The sequence below is a fragment of the Arvicanthis niloticus genome, chromosome 4 (assembly GCF_011762505.2).
Source record: "Arvicanthis niloticus isolate mArvNil1 chromosome 4, mArvNil1.pat.X, whole genome shotgun sequence".
NCBI classification, from domain to species: domain Eukaryota; kingdom Metazoa; phylum Chordata; class Mammalia; order Rodentia; family Muridae; genus Arvicanthis; species Arvicanthis niloticus.
The window spans coordinates 43,103,996-43,128,093 of NC_047661.1; the positions used below are offsets into that span (position 1 = coordinate 43,103,996).

Consider the following 24,098-nt stretch of genomic DNA (forward strand, 5'->3'; position numbering starts at 1 on the left):
AGTCACCTCCCTAGCCAGCTAGCCTCTCTGTGCAACTCTCCTTTTATCTTACTAACTTCTGCACATCTCTCAAGGCGCTACTTGTAAAAATTCCTCCAGGGAGCCTTCCTTCCTTTTCTCAAGGGCATTTTGGATTTTTGCCTACCATCTCAGCATCACCTCTCTGATGCTCTTCCCTGGCATGGTGCTCCACAAAGTACAATCCCTGAACTCCATCCTCCTGTTCTTACTTCCATCCTACCTACACTTAACACTTCTGCCATAGCCCACATTCCACCTAGTTGCTGGAATGGGCGCTGAGAGAAAGTCCCCAGGCGAAGGTGGTTACTAATTGTCAGTTAGAAACTCCCAGTCTCTGTTCTCTGAGAAAATGTTAGTGTCATTCTACTTTGTTTCCATTGTTGGGTTCTTGGTTACTTTTAATAATTAACTCTGAGAAGTGGTACTAGTTAATTAATTAATTATTTCAGGAAGTGATCAGTAAGCAGTATTAAGTCAGTGTTTCATGGACCAGCAGAGAACCTAGAGCTTAGATCTGTTACTGGTATGTCTGCAAACTACTTGAGTATCTAACATTTTTTTTTTTTTTTAATCCGCCTAGGAAAGCGTGCCTCACCCACTCAGAACAAACAGGCAGGGAGAAATCCAGCTAGTTTGCAATCGCTCACCCCAACTCCTGTTCAAACCATGAAACAAATGTTTTTTAGTTAAAATCATCCCTGACGAAGTCATCAGAATTCCCGAAATTCACCGGAAATCCCTCCGCAGATCTTCAAACTTTCTCTCTTCTCAGACGCCTAGAATTCTTTTCATTCAAAGCCAAGTTACAGGACAGCACCTAATGAACTCAGAGCTGGTGTTTCATTTGCTCAGGCGAGCAGTTGCCCAGGGCTTGTTTGCGTGGGAGTACCTCTGCATAGCCTTAGATGTTATTTTATTTTAAAAGAGGGTGCCCTGCTTGCTTTCTGTACACCACACTGCAGAGTTGGAAGTAAGGGAGCCTTTAAACTGCAAGTTTTATTTACCGGAAGGTGGCCTGTGTTTGCGTTTGGGTGACGATCAGTTTTCTCGCAGAACTCCAAAACTATGAGTGCTGATTACTGAGAAAGATACCCACCAACACCCGTGCAGCTTCTTTCCCGCCCTTCGCCTTCCAGCTTCCAGGCGGTGCGTTGTTTCTGCCGCCGCAGGCCAGGCCGCTGACTCTAACCTTCCGTCTAACCTTGCGGGTCTCGCGGGCTGGGCGCGGAGCCCCAGGAGCTGGAGCGGCGGTGAGCGGCGCGGGCCTGGGCGAGCGAGCGGGCGGGCGGGGGCCGGGGCTGCGCGTGGGAGCTCGGCGCGTCCGCGCGCCTTCCTGGCGGGGCTGGCGCGGGGGAGGGGCCGCGCAGCGGCGGAAACCGGCGCGCGGCGATAAGAGGCTGCACGGCGACATGCCACAGTCTCTCGCCGCAGCCCGACGAGTCCGGGCGCTCGCCATGCTCCCGTGACCCGGACCCGGCCAGTTCCCTTTCCCGTGGCGGGCATCCCGGAGTCGCGATCCCACAATGCCCCGGGCAGTCGGGGCCCCGGCGGGCAGCCTGCACGGCCACGTGAGAGGTGAGTGGCGGGGCGGCCGCGCATTGTTCTGCGCTGCGGGCGGCGCTGCGGCGGCCTCGGGTGGCGCTCGGGGGGTCCCCAGCCCGCACCGGGGCCGCGCGCTGCGGCTACCGGCCCTGTCCCGCGCCTCTCTGTGGGCCCCCGCGGGGCGCCGTGGGGCAGAACCGGTGTCCCGGGAGCGGGGGCAGGTGCGTGGCCGAGTGTTGTGAACTCGGTGACCTTTGCCAGGGTCGACAGGGACGGTCACCGGTCGCGCGGGTCCCAGCCGCGCCCGCATCCCTCTGCCGGGGCTGCCATCCAGCACCGGCTTCATGTGGGCCAAGTATGTGCACGCAGAGGTTAATGCTCTGCCTGCCACCCATAAATTACGCATGACATGTTTAGTTGGGCTGCCTTATATGGAGAGTGCTGTATTTCAGTCCAGTGTGCTTTTTGCCAAGTTTACAGGGCGGAAGACGCCCTGCTTGAGAGGGCTGCCGCTTTTCCTCCCTTTCTGGTCGTTTTGTAGTGCGTCACTCAAAAACTGTAAGAAAAGTAAGTATAGAGCTTTCCAGGGTGGAGCCACGGAAAGCTGGTCGAATTGCTTTCATGAAAAGTAGTTAGTATATGGACTGGTTTTTAGATAAAACCAAGACAAATGTGTAGCCTTTCCTCAACCTTTTTTTTTTTTTTTTTTTTTTTTTTTTTTTTTTTTTTTTAGACCCAGGCTGATATTGTTAGTAATGTATCATATGAGTACTTTGATTTTAGAGCATGTAACACGAGATTTAAAGAAATTACACACACACATATATAAATGGAGTTGAAGGCTTCCTGGCTAGACCATGTCTTGTTACAACCACATGGATGTTGAGACAAGCCTATTAGGCTGCTAAGATGGGTTTATGTGCAGTATACATCCCCAGGATTAAAAACAAAGTTAGAAGCTGCCTGGAAGGTTATTGCCACTGTCTTAGGTTTCTGTGTCCATCAACACAGGCACAGACCATAGCAAGTGATTAATAAAGGCTGCTACACTCTGAGCTATTTCATAAGCAAATTAATACAAGGAGAGGGAACTCATGATTACGGCCTTTGGATACGCAGGCCTTCTGCAGCATGCTTTGAAATAGTACACTAGTGGACATATTAGTCCCCCTTTCAGGGTTTCAACACAGTGTTTCTACAAAGAACTTACTTAGGCCATAACTTTCTACCCCAGGGAAGTGTCTGTCCACATTCCCGTCTGTGACTTTACAGTGTTGGTGTTGTTACCTGGTCCTATTTGTGAGATAAAATTCTGATCCCCAAGATAGGTTAAAGTGAAAGTTCAAGCAACGTAGAATCCGTAAAGGATTTAGTTCAGTCCGCAGCAGGATGTGTTAAATATGGAGTTGATAGCCTGAAGACAATGCATTATTTCACAGTCGGAGAAAGCACGTGGCTGTCACTTCCATCTTTGCCTCCTTGAAAGTTGGTGACAGCTAAACTACCTTTCAAGAAACCCATCATGTTTCAGTTTTATCTTTGTTACACTCTTTTTTTCTTTTACAAGACTTAGACAGGTTTTTTTTTTTTTTTTTGATTTTTTTTTTAAATGTATCTTTGTTTAATACAGAGTTTCCTCGCTGAAAAGTACTAAGTTGACCGACCATTGTGTTCATAGAACAGGTTGGGTCAGCCCCAGGAAACCTGTTCATCTGTTTTAAAATTACACCATCACCAGAGACATCATATACATCATAGACACATTTTATTATTGAGAGAGACTTAAACATACCTTACATAATGCTTCATTTAATATTTTTCTCCTGTAACTGAGAGCCAATTTGAGCAGAAGATACAAATCTAGTATAGTATCCGGCACATGCCAAAAGAGAAAGCAAAGTGTTACATGGCTTGGCATATTACTGCTTGTGTGTACACTTCCACATCTGAGGCAGACTCCAAGTGAAATTCATTAAATTTTGGTTCTAACATTCTGTTCTTGCTCTGGGCATAGAATTCCTGTGAAATGAAACACTTGGTTCTTTTCAGAGCAAGAAGAGATTATCTCAAGGTTTCTCCTTGGGGGTGGAGGAGGCGGGTAGAAACATGCAGTGACGGCTCTCCTTGAGGAAGAGGGTGCCATTCTTATATAATAGGTCTGATTTTTATTGTAAGAAAATATTTTTACGTATTGCCCCCTCCTCCCGTTGCTGTCACCATACATCAGTCTTGTATTTGATCTGTTTATGGAGACAAAAACGTCTTGTTGCAGCTTCTGGCTTTCTGCTTGTCAATAGATAGGTGTGCAGAGTAAAGAGCATCTCAGATCTTGCTTAGAGTAAGCCCAAATCAGTAGGCAGTTGAGGTTTGTTGTTGCTGGGTTTTTTGTTTGTTTGTTTGTTTGTTTGTTTGTTTTCTTTTAAAGGGCATTAGAGAGCCCCTAATGTCTTCTTCAGGACAGAAGAAGCCATGAGTAAAATATGTTCGCCAAGTGTTTGGTTCTGTTTAGGGTCCTAACAGGATGCATTGGAAGGTTTTAAAGTGTTTGGATATCTAGATCATAAACTCCATTTTCCAGGAAGTTTAGAATGCGATGCAAGGTACAGTAGCCATTAGCTACATGTGCTGCTAGTACTGAGATGTTTTATGAAAAATACATGCTGGCTTGTGAAAAATTTGTACAAAGAATGTAAAATACTTGATTATATTATATTTATATTAAGTTTTAAAGCTAGTGTATGGAGTATTGGTTTTAATAGAGCATTTTATATTTATTTCCCATTTCTTTTTCCTGTTTACTCCCCCCCCCCAACAACTAGAAACGATATAATAGATACGGCTTGTGTTCTGTGAGGCAGTATTGTTCTGAAATAACACAAGAAAACAGTATTCTGAGAAAAAGCTTATATTAGAGTTCACTAGTCAAAACACACAAAAGCAATTTTTATTTTTACAAGGTAAAGACGTTTATTATGCACACAAACAAAATGACTTTTCTTTCTCATCCATTGTAACTGAAATTTGAGCAAAAATACTACCTTGTGTCTATTTTTATTTCTTCAAAACTACTGTTTAGCTTAGAGAGTTAATGATGAGGTGGTGCTAACAGAGGGAGACTTGTAATTAGGCGGATGAGCTTAGCACCTCTCAGAGGCCAGAATAGGGCATGATTGCTACTCTGAGATGTTTAGAAACACTGTATTTATCATTGTCCTGGAGTTACCAAACAGAAGCGAGTAGGTAAAATTTATTTTAAAATAGTAGTTGGTAAACAGCAATTATCTTCAGGTGCCTAATATGTGTTTTCTTTTGTTATGATAGATCTTCCTTAGGATATAAAGACACCAAACAAAGCCAAACAACTTACAGGAATGAGAGCTTTTCACCTGTATGGAGTGGGCATTGCTTTGTGTGTAAGGAGAGGCAAAGTTTTGCTTCTGCTGTGAAGTTACAGACTCTGAGGCATTCTTGTTCCTCGAGACATAGTCTTTATTCTTGAGAAAGGATCTGACTGTACACAAAGCACAATCACATTGTCCTGGGCACATTCCTTTTAGATATTTTCATAACTGAAGTACACTTTGCCTTGCAAAGTGTTAGCCCAAAAATGTGGGTTTTTTTCTAGTCACATAAAATTATGTTTGCTCATATTTTCCTGAAGGATATCAAAGGCATACATGTTATTATTTTTCTTGCCTCTTTTTCTCTGTCTGTCTGTCTGTCTGTCTGACTGTCTGTCTGTCTCTTTCTCTCTCTTCCCCCCCCCTCACTTGTTGATGGTGGAGTCATATCTCAAATGGAGCCTCAAGGGTAATTCATCCTAGTTTGGCAGCACAGCAACTCTGTCATCTGTGGAAACAGGCATATTTCATATTAGTGTAAACAACTGTGGTGGAAAGAGAAGAGAGGGGACATTTCTATTAACTTGTGTTCATATCTGATGAGTCATGAAGCATATTAGGTAAGGGGTAGAGAATTCATTAATTGAAAAGCAGCTGAAAAGGACCAATTGACATATACCATGACATTTTTGTTTTAAGAATTGAGATAGGGAAACTGATGTTTATGTAATATTTTCATATTTATATATTTATGTAAGCACTGCAGTGATATTCTTGGTGGAAATAAAAGTCCTAGCATATCCATGGTTATGTTTTGGTACATATTATTAAATTTAAAAAAGCATGACAGACTGATGTCTCTGTTTTCTATGACACAATGTTAGAAAGGTGCTTGCCACATGTGCCTGTTAGACCCAATAGTCTTGGAGAGACTTTTAAATTTTGACTTTAGCACTCCTCTGTATACTTTCCCCACTCTTTAAAGGTTCTCTCTCCAGGTTTCTGTGATTATTCTTTGTTAAACTGTACAGGATACATTATCTGAAGACTAGGGAAAGTCATAATAGCATCAAATAGGTAATTATTTGTGTGTGTAGATATGTACATATATATGTACATCACTACACACACATACACACACATAGTTTGAAAAAGGGAAGATGTAATTTTGAAATGATATAGTGGTATTTCATGAAAGTTAAAATGATACGGAAGGTTCCTGTTTTCTTGGTACAGAGGATTACATCTCAGCAGATGCTAATTCATTGCTTGAGTAAGCTGTTATTCCCAGCCTGATATAGAACTTTGCATAAGACAAAGAAAAGTCCTGATGCAGTTCTGGCTAAGTGCATCTCCAGATAAATAAATAACAGGAAGCCCAAAGTGTTCTTTTAGCTTTCAAGCTTTACCTTAGTTTTACACTTTAAAGCATTCATTGCATCTGTCCAGTAATGTTTCTCTCTGTTTATATGTAACATTTACACAGAGGATTTTCATTGCATATACATTGTATAATAGTTTTTCAAATGACCTAAGCTAGAAGTTGGTAGTATTGTTTAGTAGCATCAGGACAACTTCTGCAGTATAGTTGCAAATGTCAGGAAAACCAACATGGCAACTGTAGTGAATAAAGGATGTACAGAATTTGTAGAAGAGAAAGCTAGATTGAGAACTAGGAGACATTTCTACCTAGGTTTTGTCATAGCTTTCTTATGTACCACAACATTCCAAATTCAGCATACCAAATGAGAAGGTATGGGTAAAAAGGTGTATACAAACAGTTACAATCTCTAACTTCTCAGGACTCAAATGAAAGAAATAAGGAAATCAAAGAGGATCTGATGATTTTGGACTCAGGTGGGAATAATATTTTGTGGATTCAAAAACAGCAACCTCGCTGCCATTTTAAGAAGAAGTCTGGGGAAAATTTGGTGACGTTATCTGATTTGTCTTAAGACTCTGATACTGGCATCTGTCCACAATTAAAAAAAAAAAATAGGAGAGGTAAGGAAACAATTTAAAAGACTTTTACAAAAGTTACAGGTCAGTTCCTATCATAAGCATGAATTGTATTAAAGTCTAAGGATGCCAAAGCAAGGTGCAAAGCAGTAATACAGAGGTTGTGAACATTATCATTAAAGATACTTTCTAAACGTAGTGTCAGAATTTGCAGACTATTTCCAACTGTGCATTTTAACCTTCTGTCCAACAGTTATGCATTAGTATTGTTGATGATAGTAAAAATGAGATGTCAGCATCTTGTCTGAGCATAGAAGAAAGCTGTCTGCACAGTAGTTCCTTTACTCATTATAGTAGAGAGACAGCAGGGTTGAGTGAGTCAGCACATGGATCTACTTGCTGTTGGAAGGTTGGTGTGAAGCACAAAGTGTTGGTTACACTCAGCTCGCTCATCTTCTTCAAAAAGCCTAATCACTGTTATTTGTATGTTTACTAAATTTTTACTCAAAAGCTAAGTTTGAAAGGATATAAAAACTCCCTAGAAATACCATATTTATCTATGTTTATTTTGAAAGTTCTCTTTTTCATACACTTCAGACAGAATAATAAAGACCTCCCTGGCTATGATTTCTTTTATCCTGTATGGGTGTACTTATTGCATTTTATCAATTTCTTGACAAGAACAATAGGTTTTAGAAAAATATTTTCCATCATGTAGTTGGTGACATTATAATTATATAAGTAACAATTTATAAATTAATAGAAGTTGCTACTTGTATATTGCTTTATACAATCTCCTTAAGTATTCGCTAGATCTTAGGACTTTTGTGTTAAGGGGTAATTAGCAGGACTAGGACCTTTCTGTTATTTCCAGAACCAGAAGACTTGATTTTTACTTTAAATATTCGCTTTTTAATGCTTTAATACTTGTATTGTCTTGTTAGTTAAAGAATAGAGATGAGGATATAAGTATTAATAATGCTAACACTTTGGAGAATGACTTCTGTATGTACATTGAAGTTTTAAAGTAATACACACAGTCCTCAGCAGAGCTTTATGAGATAGCCCAGCTAATGTCTCAGTTTCAGAGATTGGGAAACTGGGTCATAGATATTTCAAGTTTATTGCACAAGATTACTTAGTTACTAAATAGCTCAAATAGGACTTAAGCCATGGCAGTGTAGTTTTAGAATATCCGCACTTATGTAAAAGAATAAATGCAAGTGAAATATGTATATTGGAGGCTACCAGGTTATTTAAGACACCAAACATCGAGATGCTTTCTACAAGGGTCATACAGCAGCACATGGAGAAATGTGGAGAGGAGGGGTAAATGGTAGAGGGCAGAGGAAAAAGAGATGGAAGGAGAGTAGTAGAGGAAAGGAGCAGAAGGGGTGGGGAAGGGGGACTGGAACCACATCGACATCATTCAGTACATGCAGGTGTGTGTCAGTCCAGAGCACAAGAGGCTGTTGGCCTAGGGAAGCCACCATCTGGGAGGAGGTGTGCCGCAGTGCCTGAACAGGGAAAACAATTCATGGGCAGAAGTACACATTGGTTGGGAGTAAGTTAAGAACACGAGGTAGGAAAAACTTTGTGCTGGAAATACAACTTTTGGGTCCAGAGTGCATAGGCAAGATTGGATATGTGCAGTAAGAAGAGCTACGTGGTTTGCTATAGTGAAAATTAAGAGGAATTTTAAATTTTACTAAGAATTAAAACATGATGTCAGTGAAAAAAATCTCTTATTTAAAACTTCATCATTGTTCTAATCAAACTGTTAAATTGAAGAATCAGAGTCAGTCAGGTATGTTAGTGCATGTTTGCAATCCCAGTGCTCAGTAAGCTGAAGCTGGGACATCTGGTGTTCAAGACTGCCCTGCTGGGTAATCTAGCAAACTCCTGCTTAAAAGCCAAGTGCAAAACAACAGCAACAACAACAACAGTATTTTAAAATATCAAGTAGAGAGAAACACAATTATTGCTTATCTTGAATAATTCTATTATTGAGATGTGTCAAGTTCTTAAGGCATGTCATTGTTGTCCAGGTACCTTGGAAGCACAGGGTCTGAGGACCACTGAAAATTTTATCCTACATTTGTAATGCTACAGTAAACAAACTTGAATCTTTATGGGTATGTTATTTGCTGTAAAATGTTTTAATGCTGATTAGGATTTTTGGTCCCTTTATTCAGTTCTCATAGAAGTTCTGTGTATCCTATCCTCAATGATAAACAAGGTGGCCGAGAGAGTCATGATAGAATGAGTTTGCAATGTGCTCAATGTAGCTGACATTTAGACTTCTCTGAAGTTGCTATTTTAGGGATGGTATCAGTGTGACTGTGGTATTCTTTCTCCTGGAAGTAAAAATCCTTAGTAATCAGTCACTCTTAGAAACTAATAGTTGATTCTTATATATGCAAAAAACATTTACATTTGACTTTTGTCAGGGGTTGGTAGAATACCTATGCTTGAGGTAGAAGGCCTTCCATGTAAGATTCCTTATTATATATTACAAATAAACGGTCTAACATTGGTTAACAAAGAATGAAATAAATAATAGATTTTATATTATTTAATATTTATAGAGCAATATCCTCATCAAATCAAGACAGTTTTTAGAAAGATTCTATTTATAGGAACTGGGAAGAGGTTCGTGGGTCAGGTGTTTGCTGTCCAAGTGTGAGGACCTGAGCTCAGATCCCATAACCACTATAAAAAGATCATGATGGTGCACACCTGTAACCCAGCACTAGGAGGTGGAGACAGGAGGATCCTGGTCAGCCCATTTAGGCAATTGTTGAGCTCAGGGTCAGAGACTCAAAAGATGAAGGAGAAGAAGATCTAGAGGAAGATGGTGTTAACCTCTGTCCCCACACACTTAGGACCGTATACATGTGCTGTGTCATATATAAAATACTCTATTTGTAACGACTTGATGCTTACTACTTCAATAGATGCTATTCCATTAAAAGGCTATAGAATTGACACTATTAATACTTTCAAATTGTTTATGCAGAACAAGAGAATAATGCTGCTATATTTTGTCTTTTTAATGTCTTGTGGCTATTATGAAAAAAGCACCTTTATTAGATACCTTTTTTCTTGCTATTCAATTCTTCCTTACCTAGCTTCTGCCTTGTGCTGTACAGACACAATGACAGTGTGTGCTAAGCTTGGAAAATGTGCCCTGTTAACTAAGACTCGCTAAACGCTCACGTTAGAATCCCTGCATTGCTTGCTCTGTGATTCTATCATCGTGCAGGTTTGAGCTAGACAAATTTGCTCTAAATGATTTTGAGCCAGACTTTGAACTCCAGTGTTACAATGTTCAGTTCAGGAAAAATTGCCTTGTCAAGGTGGCAACATGCACATGAGGCTTTGGTATCAGACGTTTACCTTGTGGACTTTTAAGAGATTTCATGAGCATAGTCCATGACCCGGGTATCAATTCTTAGGTATTGCACAAACTTCCCCCCAAATATTTGGAAAATGCTTGAGATGACTGAAAAATGTATACCTCAAACATAATTCTGCATGATGCTTTCAAGGGGACCACACTTGCTGAACACTGTTTAAAGAAACTTGTTACTTCAGAGAAGTATAGATCTGATGCCTAGCGCCCCCCCCCCCTTTTTAAATGCAAACATTGTATATTAAAGAGAACATTAGGAAGAAGACTGTGGATCAAAGCTTAATATGTGCTGTTCCCTTTAAATCTTTACCACTTTGAGCACTAAGAACAGCAATCAATCTTATCTGGTAAAAAAATTATTTATGAATATATTTGGGTACCTATTACAAAATCATCTTTGTGGAAAGTGGGTGGTAGCTATAAACACAGAGCTCTCATATTGGAACATGGTCTTTGTGTGAAAGCTACATTGTTTCCAGAAAAACTACCCAGAGCCGAAAAACAGCCTAATAGTGCTGAGCAGATAAGCGCTGGAGGCAGAGCTCGTCTTCCTGATATTGATGAGGATGCTGAGGCGCCTAGATTCACACAGCTGATCAGTAGCCAACAAAATTGAAGTCAGGTCATTTCTCACAGTACCCTCCTTCTTTATGTGACTATTATGGGAGTAAGGACGGCATTCCTACAGTAATTTTTAAATCTTTGGTTTTTTGACTTAGAGAACTCATTCTGAAGCCTAGGCTGGCCCGAGCCACATTCTGTAGAGTCGTTTTTCTCTCTTGCCTTCCTGAGAGTTGAGAAAGAGACACAGGGCACCAGTGCCTGGTCAAGAAGATACAGATTTAAGTAAAAATAAAACAAACGAAAACCACAAAACAAAACAAAAACTGTCTTGCTTCAGCATTAGACTACAAATTGTATAGAGCTCAGAAGTGTTCAGAGTTTGTTTGTTTATTTATTTATTTATTTAATTTGTAAAACATAAAATCCTTAAGACACCCCTGCTGTCAGCTGACATGGGCCAGGCTCACCCTTGGGTGGCTTGTCTCTGAACTTGACTGTAGGCACATCAGTTCAGGCTTCTGTTAGAGAAAGCTTTGTGAAGTTTAAATGTGCACTTGTCCTCAGAATCCATGCTCTTTGTTCTGGGAACCTTCCCCCCTCCCCTCCCCATGGATGCTCCAAGTGCTCAACAAAGCTGCAAATGCATGTACTCCTCCTATATTTTAATCTCTAGATTCCTATGATAAGTAATATCATACAACATACATGTGCGTTGTTTGCTAAACACCCTCGGTTCGGGGTTGGCTTGGTCTACCAATGCAGAATCCATCAACACATGTCCACCATATTTTCCCAACGATAATATGCTACCATAGAATTTTCATTAAGAAGTGGTACATGTAAGTACAAAACATATCCTGACTTCATGGCTCATTCTCACATTGTTAGTATATGCTCACTCATTACAGCAGTCTGTGCTGTGATTGTCCCTGTGACACAGCATGTGGCTTTAATGGATAGTTTCTCATTGAAGACCCACTCTGTAGGGGATGTACAAATGCCTCTTTCATGAGCTATTAGAACATATAGCAAATAGTTTTTTTTTTTTTTTTTTTTTTAAAGAGGAGAATAGAGTTGTCTTTGTTTTGATTTTGGTTTCCAAGCAAATGTTTTTCTTTAGCAAATACTGTTGAGTGCACTAACCATATGTGGCCTGTCAGGACCATCCTTTGTAGAGAGGGATGAGCAAGATGTTGTGTTCTCAGTACTGATTTTCAGTGCAATAATAGAAATATTCACCAGTAACAATAGTATAAGGCCATGTGGTCACAGAAAAGCTTCTAGATAGTATAAAATTTGCATAAATCTACTCAGAAAAACAAAACAAAAAAACACTTTTAAGGAAGCATGACTCATTTAAGGAAAGGCAAAACCAATTTATAATTTGTTAAAATGATGTGACCAAGTATTTAAACTATTTCTTTTGAAGTCTTTCATAAATGAGCATGATCAACCACAGTATCATCTGGCTATGCAGAGCTGAGTCTAGTTGTTTCTCACTAAAGTCTTTATATTAGCTGTTATTCAACAGATTGAGCAGCTTTTATTTAGTGTGTGTGTGTGTGTGTGTGTGTGTGTGTGTATATGTGTGTGACAGACATATACATACATATATGAATGTAATAATACTTGATGAAAAAGGGGCTGTGCATTTGAAGAAGAACAAGGAGGGATATAGGTAGGGCTTGGAGGAAGGAAAGGAGGAATGATGTATTATAATCTCAGAAAATAAAAAATATAACGAAAACAAAAACTGTATTAGTATTGACAAGTATTGACAGCCAAGTCTCAGAGCCTACAAGTTTTAGTTTAAGAAGAAAGGAAAAGCCATACATGAGAATTGAGCTGTTTTCAAGTTTATTAACCAAGGGATCAGACATACACAGTGGGCTTTTTTTTTTTCTCTACCTTTTCTTTGTGTGCAGGAAGTCGCATTTCTTTTCTTCCTTCTTTTTTTGTCCTGCTTGCTACCAAGATCTCGAATGGTGACAGTGCAAGTGTGTGTATTCTGTAAGACCCCCATTACCCTCTCAGCATTGCTCTTTGTTCTCAGGATCCAATCTGCATTCTAGGGTGGATAACCCAACTCTTCTATTTGATTGCTCATCGTTGCTCAGTTTAAGAAGTAAATTTTTGTTTAAGGACCACCGCGACAGAAGTCTATTGTAGGATTTTGACTGACATTAAAAACATCGCTTCTGGTTTTGTAAAATGTGTGGCCTATTCTAAGTGAAATAATGCAGGCCAGCCAACCAGAACTGATCTGACGGTTAATTGTGAACATTTGTAAGCTGCTCCTTACTTGGTGGGTGCTTTCAGTATTGTAGCCATACACAGTTCTTGAGCTCCGTGAGAAACGGGCATACGCTCACTGTGGCCCATAGGTGAGGAAACAGATGCTTGGGGAGAATATGGTCATGTCATTTGCTCCAGGGCTGACAGGAAAGTGCTGTGGAAACCTGCCTCAACCCTGCAGCCTGTAGTTCTGCTCCTTATGTATTGCTTTCTTGCCCTTGATATCGTCTGGATTAAGTTACAACACACACACACACACATACACACATATTCAAGGGCTACTACAAGTTGATTACAGAAAGACTTAATGAAGATGTAAAGGGGTTTTTATAAAAGTAAGATGGGCGTAGACTAGCAGGAGATGAATGGATGTAGAGTGCTTTGGCTGTGGAATGAGGTCTGTCAGATGGCCTAGTCTGCCCTGTGGTCTGCACCGTGTTTGTTGTCCTCAGTCTAATCTTTGGCTCCAGCACTTGCCAAGACCAGCAAAATATAATTTTAGATTCAAAAATCATTGCCACCGTTTTCTACCACTTCTACTAAATTTTAACCTATTTACTTAACCTTTTGTTACTGATACTAATGGACTCAAAATATTTTCCTTTATTTATCAACAATTTCAAAAATTGCTGCACCTATATAGGTGTCTTTGATGTCACTTGTGACAGATACCCTCCCAATAGCTGTGGTATCTGGCTTGCCTATCGACACATTTGAAGAAATGTCTTGAGCCCTAGAAGAATGGAGCAAGTACTCTGATTGTCTGCTCAACTGCATTATTGGGAATTAATTTAAATTCTCTTATTATAAAAGAGACCTGTTTTTATCATTACAATAATACAAAATCAAATACTTCTGAAACTAGTAGAGATTTCTGAATAATGTTTTACTTCCCTCCCTACTTTCCTCCATGTCTATGTGTGTGGAGTATATACACAAATGATGACAAAGTATCACAGGAACTAAAGATAAAATGGAACAGGATGAACTTGTCAAAGGGATTGTTTCTTCCACTCATGGGTTAGTTTATAGTTTTCTATTGAAATGTTAAGTCATTTTGTAAGTTTGTATTACTAATGAAAATTTCTGACAGTACTGAACATTGTTTTTTCTAAATAGAAGGTAATAGAAATATTTTAATATATGCACACATATGTAAATACATAACTATTCTCTGTGAAGGATTGACATTAAATACTTGCTACCTCTTGATATTCAGAACCTTATTTACATGTCTTAATGACTTAAATTCTACTTCCATTTTCTTCCACTTACATTAAATTTTAACTGATTTATTCATATTTTCATTATTGGTATTGATATTAATGGACTCAAATATTTCCCTTTATGTATCATCAGTTTCAAAGATAACTGCATAGCTGTATCTGTATAGATAAAAATGCTTAGGTTTGAAAATTCCACACTAATGCAGTGTTTAGCAAGGAAATTAAACAGCAGTGTTCCTGTTTAAAGTATCAGAGAAAAGTGAAATGAATTAATAAGCATGCAGCTGTGGCTATGTTTACTGACATTGGCCCCCATATTCTTGATATTGTACTGGACCTTGAATGCATTATAGTCAATGTGGATACTAAACATACTGTAAAATATAAAAAGTTTTAAAATTTGGTAGTTGCCATTATAGAAATATTGACACTTAGTAGTTACATTTAAATGTTTCTAATGTTTTCAGTAATTTCAAAATTAAAATTAATGGGTGGGAATTAAAATTTATTTAAAGTGTGTACTGATGAAAGATTTACTGTGTGTGTCTAAAAGAATGTTTTTATTTTCATGTAAAGAAAAATGAGATTTTATGCTTAGAATCACTACCTGAAAATTAACCAAGAGGAACAGCTTTATAAAATTATGTAGAAAGAGAAAATCAAACTTTGAGTGGCAGCAACATCTCATGAGTTTAAAAGGTCAGGCTGGTGCAGGAGGTGCCAGCTTTGCCACTCAATGTCATGCAGAACTCTGTGACAGCCAGGCTGATACAGCTGAAAATATCTGCAGCCTTGGAAGCCTTGTAAGTTTCAGAAGGTCATTTTGGCATCAGAGTAGCAGTGCTGATTCACAGGGAAGGTCAAACTAGACAGCTGGGTGAAAACATAGGTTGCTGATCCCAGGGACTGTAGAGTTCAGAGCAATTGCCAATTTCAGTAACTGGGTATTGTGTTCTAATTGGTTATGACTCTCATTGAAATATTTACAGAGTAATGAGATTTACTTTAACTGATGGCTTTTAAATTCTCTTATCATTTGAAAGTTTGTTATTCACCTTCAGTTTTATAACAGGACAAAGGTTGTTTTAGTGTTATTTATATATGATGCACTTCGTCAAAACAAAAATATAAACAGAAACTGAGTTGCCTTACTATAGTAAAGTGTGCATCAAACACAATTGTAAAAGAACAACCGGTTAGAAGGAAGATCCGAATAGAGCATTTGAGATGAAATCGAGCATTAAATTTATCTCCACTCTGCTGCAACTGGAGCAAGATTTCTAGGAAGTTAAGACAATAATCCCACTTATTTAATATGATTTTTTTTTCTACCCAGTGTTGTGCTTTACTTTTAACCCTTAGTTACTCAGTGAATTAGTACAGGTCTGCCCTTGGGTTAGATGATGGAAAGGATGAATTCTCAGACATCAGAAAGCACATGCTGAATTCTTCGGCTCAGACCCTTTCTGACATGATCCCAGCCCAGAGCTGTAGCCAGCCCCATTGTATGTAGTGGCTCCATAGAGGCCAGTCTGTGGCCTCCATGGTCAGGGCTTCCCGGCCCGACTTCGTTGGCTGTTCTTTGTCTTGTTGCCTTTTCCCAGCCAGATGAAACAGTCCTTCTTCCTGTACTAGTGCTGCCGCCCAGTGATGGAGCACCTGACTAGCACGTGCACAGATGTGGGTTCAGTCCCAGGCACTGAGTCTAAAAAACAACAAAACAAAATAACAGCCCCCCTTCCCCAACTCCCAGACTATTCTTCCACATCAACCCTAGATCCACCGCCCACTTCGAAGCCACCTCGGACCTCTTCAGCGGGTTGTGTACTTCTCACCTTTTATAATATAGTTCTTAGTTTCCGTCCTTGATTGAGCAGCAGACCCCCCTCCTAGCCCTCCAGGACTCGGTTTTCCTGTGCTTGTCTCTAGGGTGGTTAGAAGACATTCAGTAGTGCACATGGTGATTCCATCTCGGTGGTTTTTTTGTTTATTCATTCAATATGGTCACTGTGAGTCTTTAAATTTTGTTTGTTTGTTTTTTTTAAGGGATCAAAAAACAACCCTTTTCTCTGTTAGTAAGAGGAAGAAGGATGACTATGTGGCAAAGTTGAAGGAATAGCTCCTGAGCGCCTGCGGGTTTTTTTTTTTCCCCAGGAGATATTTGGGAGTTGGGAACCAGAGTTTTTAATTTTTTGTTTATTTTTATTTAATTTTCTATTTATCATTTCTTTTTGCCAACAGGGATTTAGTGTAGTATGGATTTAGAAAACGTAAAGTATGCCTTTCAAACACTTACTGATTTCTCTCTGGACTCCTTTCTTATGGTTTTATCAGCTGTTAAAATTAATGTGATATGGGTGATTTAAACCGTTCCATCTTCTCGGCAGCTCTGTAACTGTGGTTTAGTGGCTCACTTAGATCAGCACACCTGTGTCTCCTCACTTCCCTGTGTGTCAAGCAGAATTCTGCTTTGTCCCTGCACATGCTTTCTGCTCACATGTGGTCAATTTCTCTGATGAGAGCACTGAACAGCGGGCAGGTTCCAGGTGTTGAGTGTTAAGTAACAATGTTATTCTCAGAGAGCTCATCTCAGTAGTCAGTCAGCCTGTCAGCCAGCCGCTGGGGATCTAGAACTCTGTTCTGCTCAAAACAGAGTAAAGATTACAGTAGAGGAAGAGCTGATGGATATGGTGCTGTCAGAATATTCCTATTCTGTGTACATGACGGGCCTCTGGTTTCTGCTGTTTAGATAGAGAAGGTTAGCTCCAGTCTCTCCGCTCTGCAAATGAGATCCCTCCCTTCCTCCTCCGGCAGCAACCGGAAACTTCGAAGCAAAAAGTTAGTGATGCAGTAGTGGGTTCTTCAAGGTACCTACTGTACTTAACACTGTCTTCCTGTCTTTTGATTTTTTATCACTGTCATTTCTAAGTTTGATATGAAATTGGCAGTGTGTGTTTTTAATAAATCTTTTACCCCAGAAAACACAGGACCTGATTTTGAGTTCTTGTTCTTCCATTTGGTTACCTAAAGAAACTTCAGTGAGTCAGTCACATAGCTATGCACATGTCAAGTGCTTATTCACAAATGAGTAATATAATGAATTTAGCTATCTCTTATATGCATGGAAGACAAGCGGTACATTATGAAAATAAAATAAAAACTACCAGTATAAAATATTATTTGACAATATAGAACATTGTGTATTTTATTTTGATTAATAGAAATAAAGTTCTTATTATAAGAAGATTAAAAGATTATGTTTTCCTTAAAAAGAACCTAAGCATTTCTCCTATATATATTTGCTTAATAATCTATTGGACAATTAGATGGTAGGAAAACAGGACTAGTTCTGGCATTGCGATCAGATCAGACTATTGTTTTAATCTGCCCCCTGTTGTCATCTAGATAGGCCTTTAAAAAACAGGTTAGGGCTGGAGAGATGGCTCAGTGGTTAAGAGCACTGACTGCTCTTTCAGAGGTCCTGAGTTCAATTCCCAGCAACCACACGGTGGCTCACAACCATCTGTAATGGTATCTGATACCCTCTTCTGGTATGCCTAAAGACAGCTATAGTGTACTCATCATATATATAAAATAAATAAAATCTTTAAAAAAATAAATAAAAAACAGGTTAAGGTTTCTTCTTACCTACTTTCTTGGAGAAGATTGATGGACAAAACTAAAACGTAAGTGTTTGGAGAGGTAATGAATTGGATTATTTAGTATCCAGTATGTTTTAGTAGTGTGAAGGTTTACATTCAAATAGTTACAGTTTAAAGTGCACCAGCTTTCTGAATCAGATGATAGAATATAGCCAAAGACCATGTCACAAAGTCTTTAAACAACTCCCTCCCTTCAGAGTATATATACTAAATTTTAAGGAAATGACAAAGTAGAAATACAGTAAGCAGTGCTGTTGAAAGCAGCCTTTCAGAATTTTGGTAATTGCAGATTTTAAGTGAGAATGAATAGCCTGGAGATGGTAAACCTGTAGGGTTCTAGTCTCCAGCTACAGCACACATATATATCCCAGGAATACAGACTTTTAATAGTGATGCCTAATTGACTGACTCAGGTAGCCCAAGATTTTTCTGATGCATCCACATCCCAGAAAAGTAAGTGTTGGAATTAATAAGCCATTGGCAGTTATTTGAGTTTATTTTTAACTATGGTTGTGTTCTGATCTGCCATGGAAAAGTGGCTATTGGTTTTTAAGAGCGTATGATGCTGGTGGAAATTCATGGAGCTTTAATCACTGTCTCATTAACAGGGTGTTGTCTGCTCTTCATGTTGCTTCATGTGTTATAGCTTTTTCCAGAATGCGCAGAACCTTATGTGCAATTAAAATAATTAGGGAAGAGTAGTTTTTCCTCTTTAGCAAAAGGATCAGATTTCAAGCTGCCCTGCTAATTTGGTTCATATGTACTTCTTTTAGAAAGTACCAGATTCTGGTAAATTCTTTGATTTTATCTCCTGAGAACATGGTTTTATTTCTATTCTGACAACATCAAAAAAATCTCATTATCAAAACAAGAATAGAAGAAGTAGGAAGGCTCATATTCTGCCATCTAACCATTTCGAGTCTTGAAGTTTCTCTTTCAATACTTTGTCATATGAATTGTTTTATTTAGTAACTGAAACTGAAACAGCAGAGTGAGGGGAGGGGGATTTTATTTTTTTACCAAACAAATGTACACAGGAAAACTCTTCTGTGAACATATTATACCTACTGTAATAGTTTAACTGGAAATGCAAGCAAGCCACTTCCTGAAGGGCCTGCTCCAGATTCCTAAGGGACTGAAGTAAGACCCATATGGTATATGTGTTTAGACTTACATTGGTTTTTGAGATTCTGTTGTGCTTTCATAATCCTTTGTGTTGTTTATGGAATTTGTTAGAAATATTACCTTTGGTAAGTCTTTAATGAAGAGGGGGGAACAAGACATATTTTATATTTATAGAAATAATATATAATGTATAATGTCATTCCTTTAATCATATGATATGATAGTTCCTGAAAGTCTTCATATCTAATGCTCTTGAAGACACTTAATACTGCTTATATATGATTAATAAGAAGCAAACATATTGTCCATTCCCATGTTTGTCAAAACAAATTTTTATTCAAGTTTCTAAAATTGTCTTTTTGACAAATAATTACAAAATTCAAAATTGTAATATTTATTTTACCTATTTTTTTGAGCAATGTGGTACTTTATTTTGAATTAGCAAGAGCTGGAAACATGTTATATATGCTCCATTGGTTGGCTGCTATAAGTGGAGCAATATAGAACAGATTTTGGAGATACAAAAGATTTAGGTTCTCTTTATAGGCAAAAGGTGTTTCATGCTTCTCCACATGTCCCCACAAGAGAGCATCACAGTGGAGATTGAGGGATAGCGTCTTCTCAAATTACCAGAAAAATATCCAAGAGTATGTTTTATTATTGAGAACACAGTCTGGTAAATGCTGTCTTGGAAGCAATGACTTGTTCTAGTTCACACTTAGTATATGAACATGCCTTTTGGTCCAAGGATTTATATTATTAAAATATAACATAAAAATATAAAATATAATATAAAAATATAATGAACATGTGATGAAAATATAAGAACAATCTTTCTATGTGCACTTGCAGTCTTGCTGAGAAGTCAAAACCCAACATTGATTTAGATCACCACTCAAAAGGGAAGGGGTACTGAGTGAAGGAATATGTAGCTGTTAACATGTAGTTATATTGGCCTGTTCTTTTGACACAGATTCTTAAAACACATATAATATTAATTCATATTTTATCTATTATGTGTTAAAATAACAACAAAATTTGTTGCTATTTATCATCTTAGGCCTAGGTAAACTGTTCATTTAGTTGAAGCCAGCCCCTATTTACAGTACATTGAAGCACCACAGTGAGAGTGTGAGCTGCTGGTGTGTCTTTGTTTTTTGACATTTTTTACTGTAAGCAACCATATATGTGAGCTTATGACTAAAAAAAAAAAAAATAAAGCTCAGTTTATGTAATAATCTAATATTGTATTAATATATGAAATAATTAATATGAAATCCAGGTTGTTATTAAGGTCAAATCTATTTATTAGTAGATACATTTTTAGGATTGAAATGATGAATTCTGCAGCAACCATGTGGTTTGTTTTTTATGACTTTGGAATAAGAAATATTTGGTAAAAAAATACTTCATTAATTTTATGGAAAGAAGGAAATGTTTATGTATGGTATTTCCTTATAAGAAGTATACTAATTCATTTATTAGATTATTACAAATAATATATACAAATAATATACACAAATAAATTATATAATTAATCATATAGTATATGCTTTTATATGTCATGGTTTCATTGATTGTATGATGATAAAAATTATTATGGATATTTAATTATAATCAATGTTTCATACTTTTCTCATAATGATTAATAACTAAGCAACATATTTAGGGTAATTTTCAATAGACATAGTCCAGAAACTTTTTTCTGACCTAGTTTACAATGCTAGAATTTAAATCCAATGTATGAAACTAAAGACCTCGCTGTTGAAAATCACAGTGTTGGCCCCCTGATCTAGTTGATAGTAGTGAGACCAATTGTTACAATTTCAGAAATCTCATAAAATACAGGACAGATTAAGTCTGGTGCTTACACAGATGAAATTATATTTTGGTGGGGTTTTAAACTGTATCTGCCATTTCTTCACATGTCACTTTTATAATTTATGCCACTTGAGTCTTCTAAAATGGAATATGCATATTCAATTATGGAGCTTGTAGGACTAGTAGAAGGGAAGCCAGAACAGCATTATGAAGGGTCTCAACTACAGATGTGACTGAAGTACTAAGTTCCCTGAAAATCTTATTCCTTTAATTCTCCTGTTGATCACTTTCATGCTTTTGAGTTGTGTAGTGACATCATTGCCACTCATCTGTAGCAATGAACTTAATTGTCTTTTAAAACCTTTTCAGAGAAGTATCACCAATGTCATAAAGGAGCTTGGTGATACAGTTCACAAAAAGAGAAGTCGAATTTGGACAGGGTCCTTTCACAAGGATGAACTCTGAGTTTTTCAGTGTACCATTTTTTTTTTTTCCTGAAAATTTGAGGGAGGTGATTTTCCTGATTTCTTGTTGAAGACGTAATAGCATTAACTTTATTGTTGCCTGTGTTCTTTCTGGTTTCTATTTATCACGTTGAAGTAGTAAATGTTACAGACAGATCAGATATGCTCCGAGAAGCTAACAAGATAGCGTCTGTGTAATACATGAGTAAAGGGTTAGTGTTTCCTCATGAGGAACAGTAAAACAGCATGAAGTTCTATCTCCTGTCTTTGTGGATAACAGAGAGAAATGCTATGCCAATAGCTAAGTGTCATAAGAAAATGCAAAGGAATTATACTTTATATTAAAACAAATCTTTTAACTACAGAATCAAGAATGCATTTAAATGTGTTTCTATTGCAGCTTTGGTGAATCCTATTCTATTGCCAGTCAGTATTGCTTTCACTTACCTATAAAGATGAAATCACTAGTGTTTCAAGCTGTGCATCTGGAGCCCATACAATGTAACTTGTTGAATATACTTTGAGACTAGTATTGTGTGTGCTAATCTGTATTTGTATCATCCTTGTCTGTGTCTGTTGCTGTCTTCTCTGTGTACCTTATTCAGATGTATGTCTAGCTACCTGTCTGCCTACCACCTATGTACAGTCTTGTCACAGTGATAATTTGTTTCCTTTGGGCCAGTGGAGTTTCAATACTGATTATAGAGAAAAGTAGCTCATGGGATTTCTATGCCAAGACAGAAGCAGTCAATGAGATAAATGTCTATTTTCCTTCTCTACCTCTTCTTTCTTCCCTTACTTTCACTGGTTGATACATGATGTGATATCATGTACTTCTCTTATAGAAAATCCAGACTGCTCTGGGGAAGGGAAAGGTTGACCACTTTGATAAAAGTAGACTGATGGGCTGTTTAGCTACAAAGTATATGAAGTATAGCCATCATTATGATAACTTCCTTCTCTTGATGTTAATACTTTAAAACTTCTTCCTTATAGAAATAAAGTCAACATCCCCACCCCACCTTTTTTTTACAACTTTTATTTTATTACAGTCCAGTAGTTGCTGGTCCTGGTCTCCCCTCCTAAAGTTCCTCATCCCATTCCTTATACGCCCCCCCCCAGTATCTCCAAAAGGATGTCCCCACCCTCAACCCCCTGCCAGGCCTCCCACTACGTAGGGCCTCAAGTTTCTGGAGGGTTAGGCACATTTCCCACTTAGGCCAGACCACACAGTCCTCTGCTGTATGTATGTTGGGGGCCTCAGACAAGCTGGTGTATGCAACACCCAATTTTAAATCATTGCCTGCATTTAAATGTGTATTATTTTGTTTAAAAATAATTTTGTAATTTGGATACAATGCTGTCATTCTACTCTTTAACAATAGCGTATTAAGTAACCTTTACTCCTTTATTATCTGTCCTGTCACACGTCTTTTGACTGTTTAGGGAACCCAACCCAAGAATGAATGAGGATTTTAAAAGATTGTGTTGACAGACCTCAGGTTTCTTGTGTGAGTTAGTGAGCACAGCATTTTCTTGGCATTAGCTTTTCTATAATGTGTTAGACCAGGAGGCCACATTGGCAGTCTCTGCCATCCAAGAGGACATGTGATTGAAGGTTATCCTTTTCCTTAGCAATTCTTCATAACTTCAGTCATTTGCATGTCACTATGATTTTATTGCCAACATATTAGCTCCATCTTATTCTTCTAAATATTTTAATTAAGAATTTGTATCTCCATAAGTCATCACATGACATGCAACAGGTTGAACAAGCTGGTGTCAGCACTCTGGGCACCTGTTAAAATGACTCAGTGTGCATCTCTGCCATGTCCACGTACACCCTGTCAAGCACTGAATTCAGCAGCTCTTTGCTCTAAGAAGAATGATACTTCTGAAGGTTATACCTAATGCTTTCAAACCACAGCCTCTCAGAAAGCACAGCTTGTGACTTTAAGCTAGGACAGTATAGCTGCAGAGGCCCCAGAAATACTTAGTATTATCTTTACCCTAAAGTCTTTTAATATTTAGGACAGGTGCTGAGAAAAATTATTGTGTGAGCAATCAGTCTTGTTGATATTGGCAACCAGGAAAACTGTTTTGGACAAAGGTCTCCTTTTTGTTATCTCCAAACTTACATAGTGAAATAATTCATATTTTCTCTTCAGACTAAAACTGTTTCAGTAGGACAAAATTGTAACAAGACACCATACAATGTATTTCTTCAATACATAACATATCTTAATATCAAATTATCAGGAAAACATCCTTCAGATTTCTCACTGACTACCTAGGAATGTAATTGGAGTGACTTACGTTTGTTGTACAGCTTAAAGGATTAGTAAATATGGGAGCCTAAGACACTGAGTTCTTCCCTAGAGGTGATTTAGTTCATTGAAAGAGAATTCCACCTCATACCTAGCAGGCACATGTTTACTTGTCCTGCACACTGTGAGGCTTCAACTGATGTTCAGGCTCCCTAGTGTCAAATGCTGTCAGCTTACTAGAACAGAAGTACAGAACAACTGTCAGTGCTTCCTCATGATTTCCTTTCCCTTTGTCATTTTCAACACCTTTTTCTTTATCGTTTTTCTTTTCTTCTCTCTCTTTTTTTAGTAACTTTTACTGTCTTGATTATTTCATGTTTTCTTTTTCCTTTTTGA

The 24,098-nt window shown here is 38.2% G+C and overlaps 2 protein-coding genes across 30 annotated transcripts in view; one reads left to right on the top strand and one right to left on the bottom strand.

Annotated features, from left to right (window-relative positions):
- Positions 1-1,904, bottom strand: part of LOC143441996 (uncharacterized) — a 119,493-nt gene extending 117,589 nt beyond the window's left edge. For both annotated transcript variants that reach the window (XM_076932467.1, XM_076932466.1), the window contains exon 1: positions 1,118-1,904. In XM_076932467.1, the coding sequence (XP_076788582.1) occupies positions 1,118-1,873 (756 nt within the window). In that variant the 5' untranslated portion in view covers positions 1,874-1,904. The remainder of the gene's footprint in view (positions 1-1,117) is intronic.
- The window catches only part of Mbnl1 (muscleblind like splicing regulator 1), a 165,136-nt gene that overhangs the window by 22,303 nt on the left and 118,735 nt on the right, over positions 1-24,098 (top strand). For 21 of the 28 annotated variants that reach the window (XM_076932441.1, XM_076932450.1, XM_076932447.1 and 18 more), the window contains exon 1: positions 1,453-1,596. The exons of 2 other annotated variants lie outside the window; for them this stretch is intronic. The gene's annotated coding sequence lies outside the window, so the exon portion shown is untranslated. Of the gene's footprint in view, positions 1-1,130; positions 1,272-1,446; positions 1,597-2,111; positions 2,131-24,098 lie in introns of those variants that run through there. 5 more of the 28 variants (XM_076932462.1, XM_076932444.1, XM_034501163.2 and 2 more) reach the window with 5 other exon arrangements.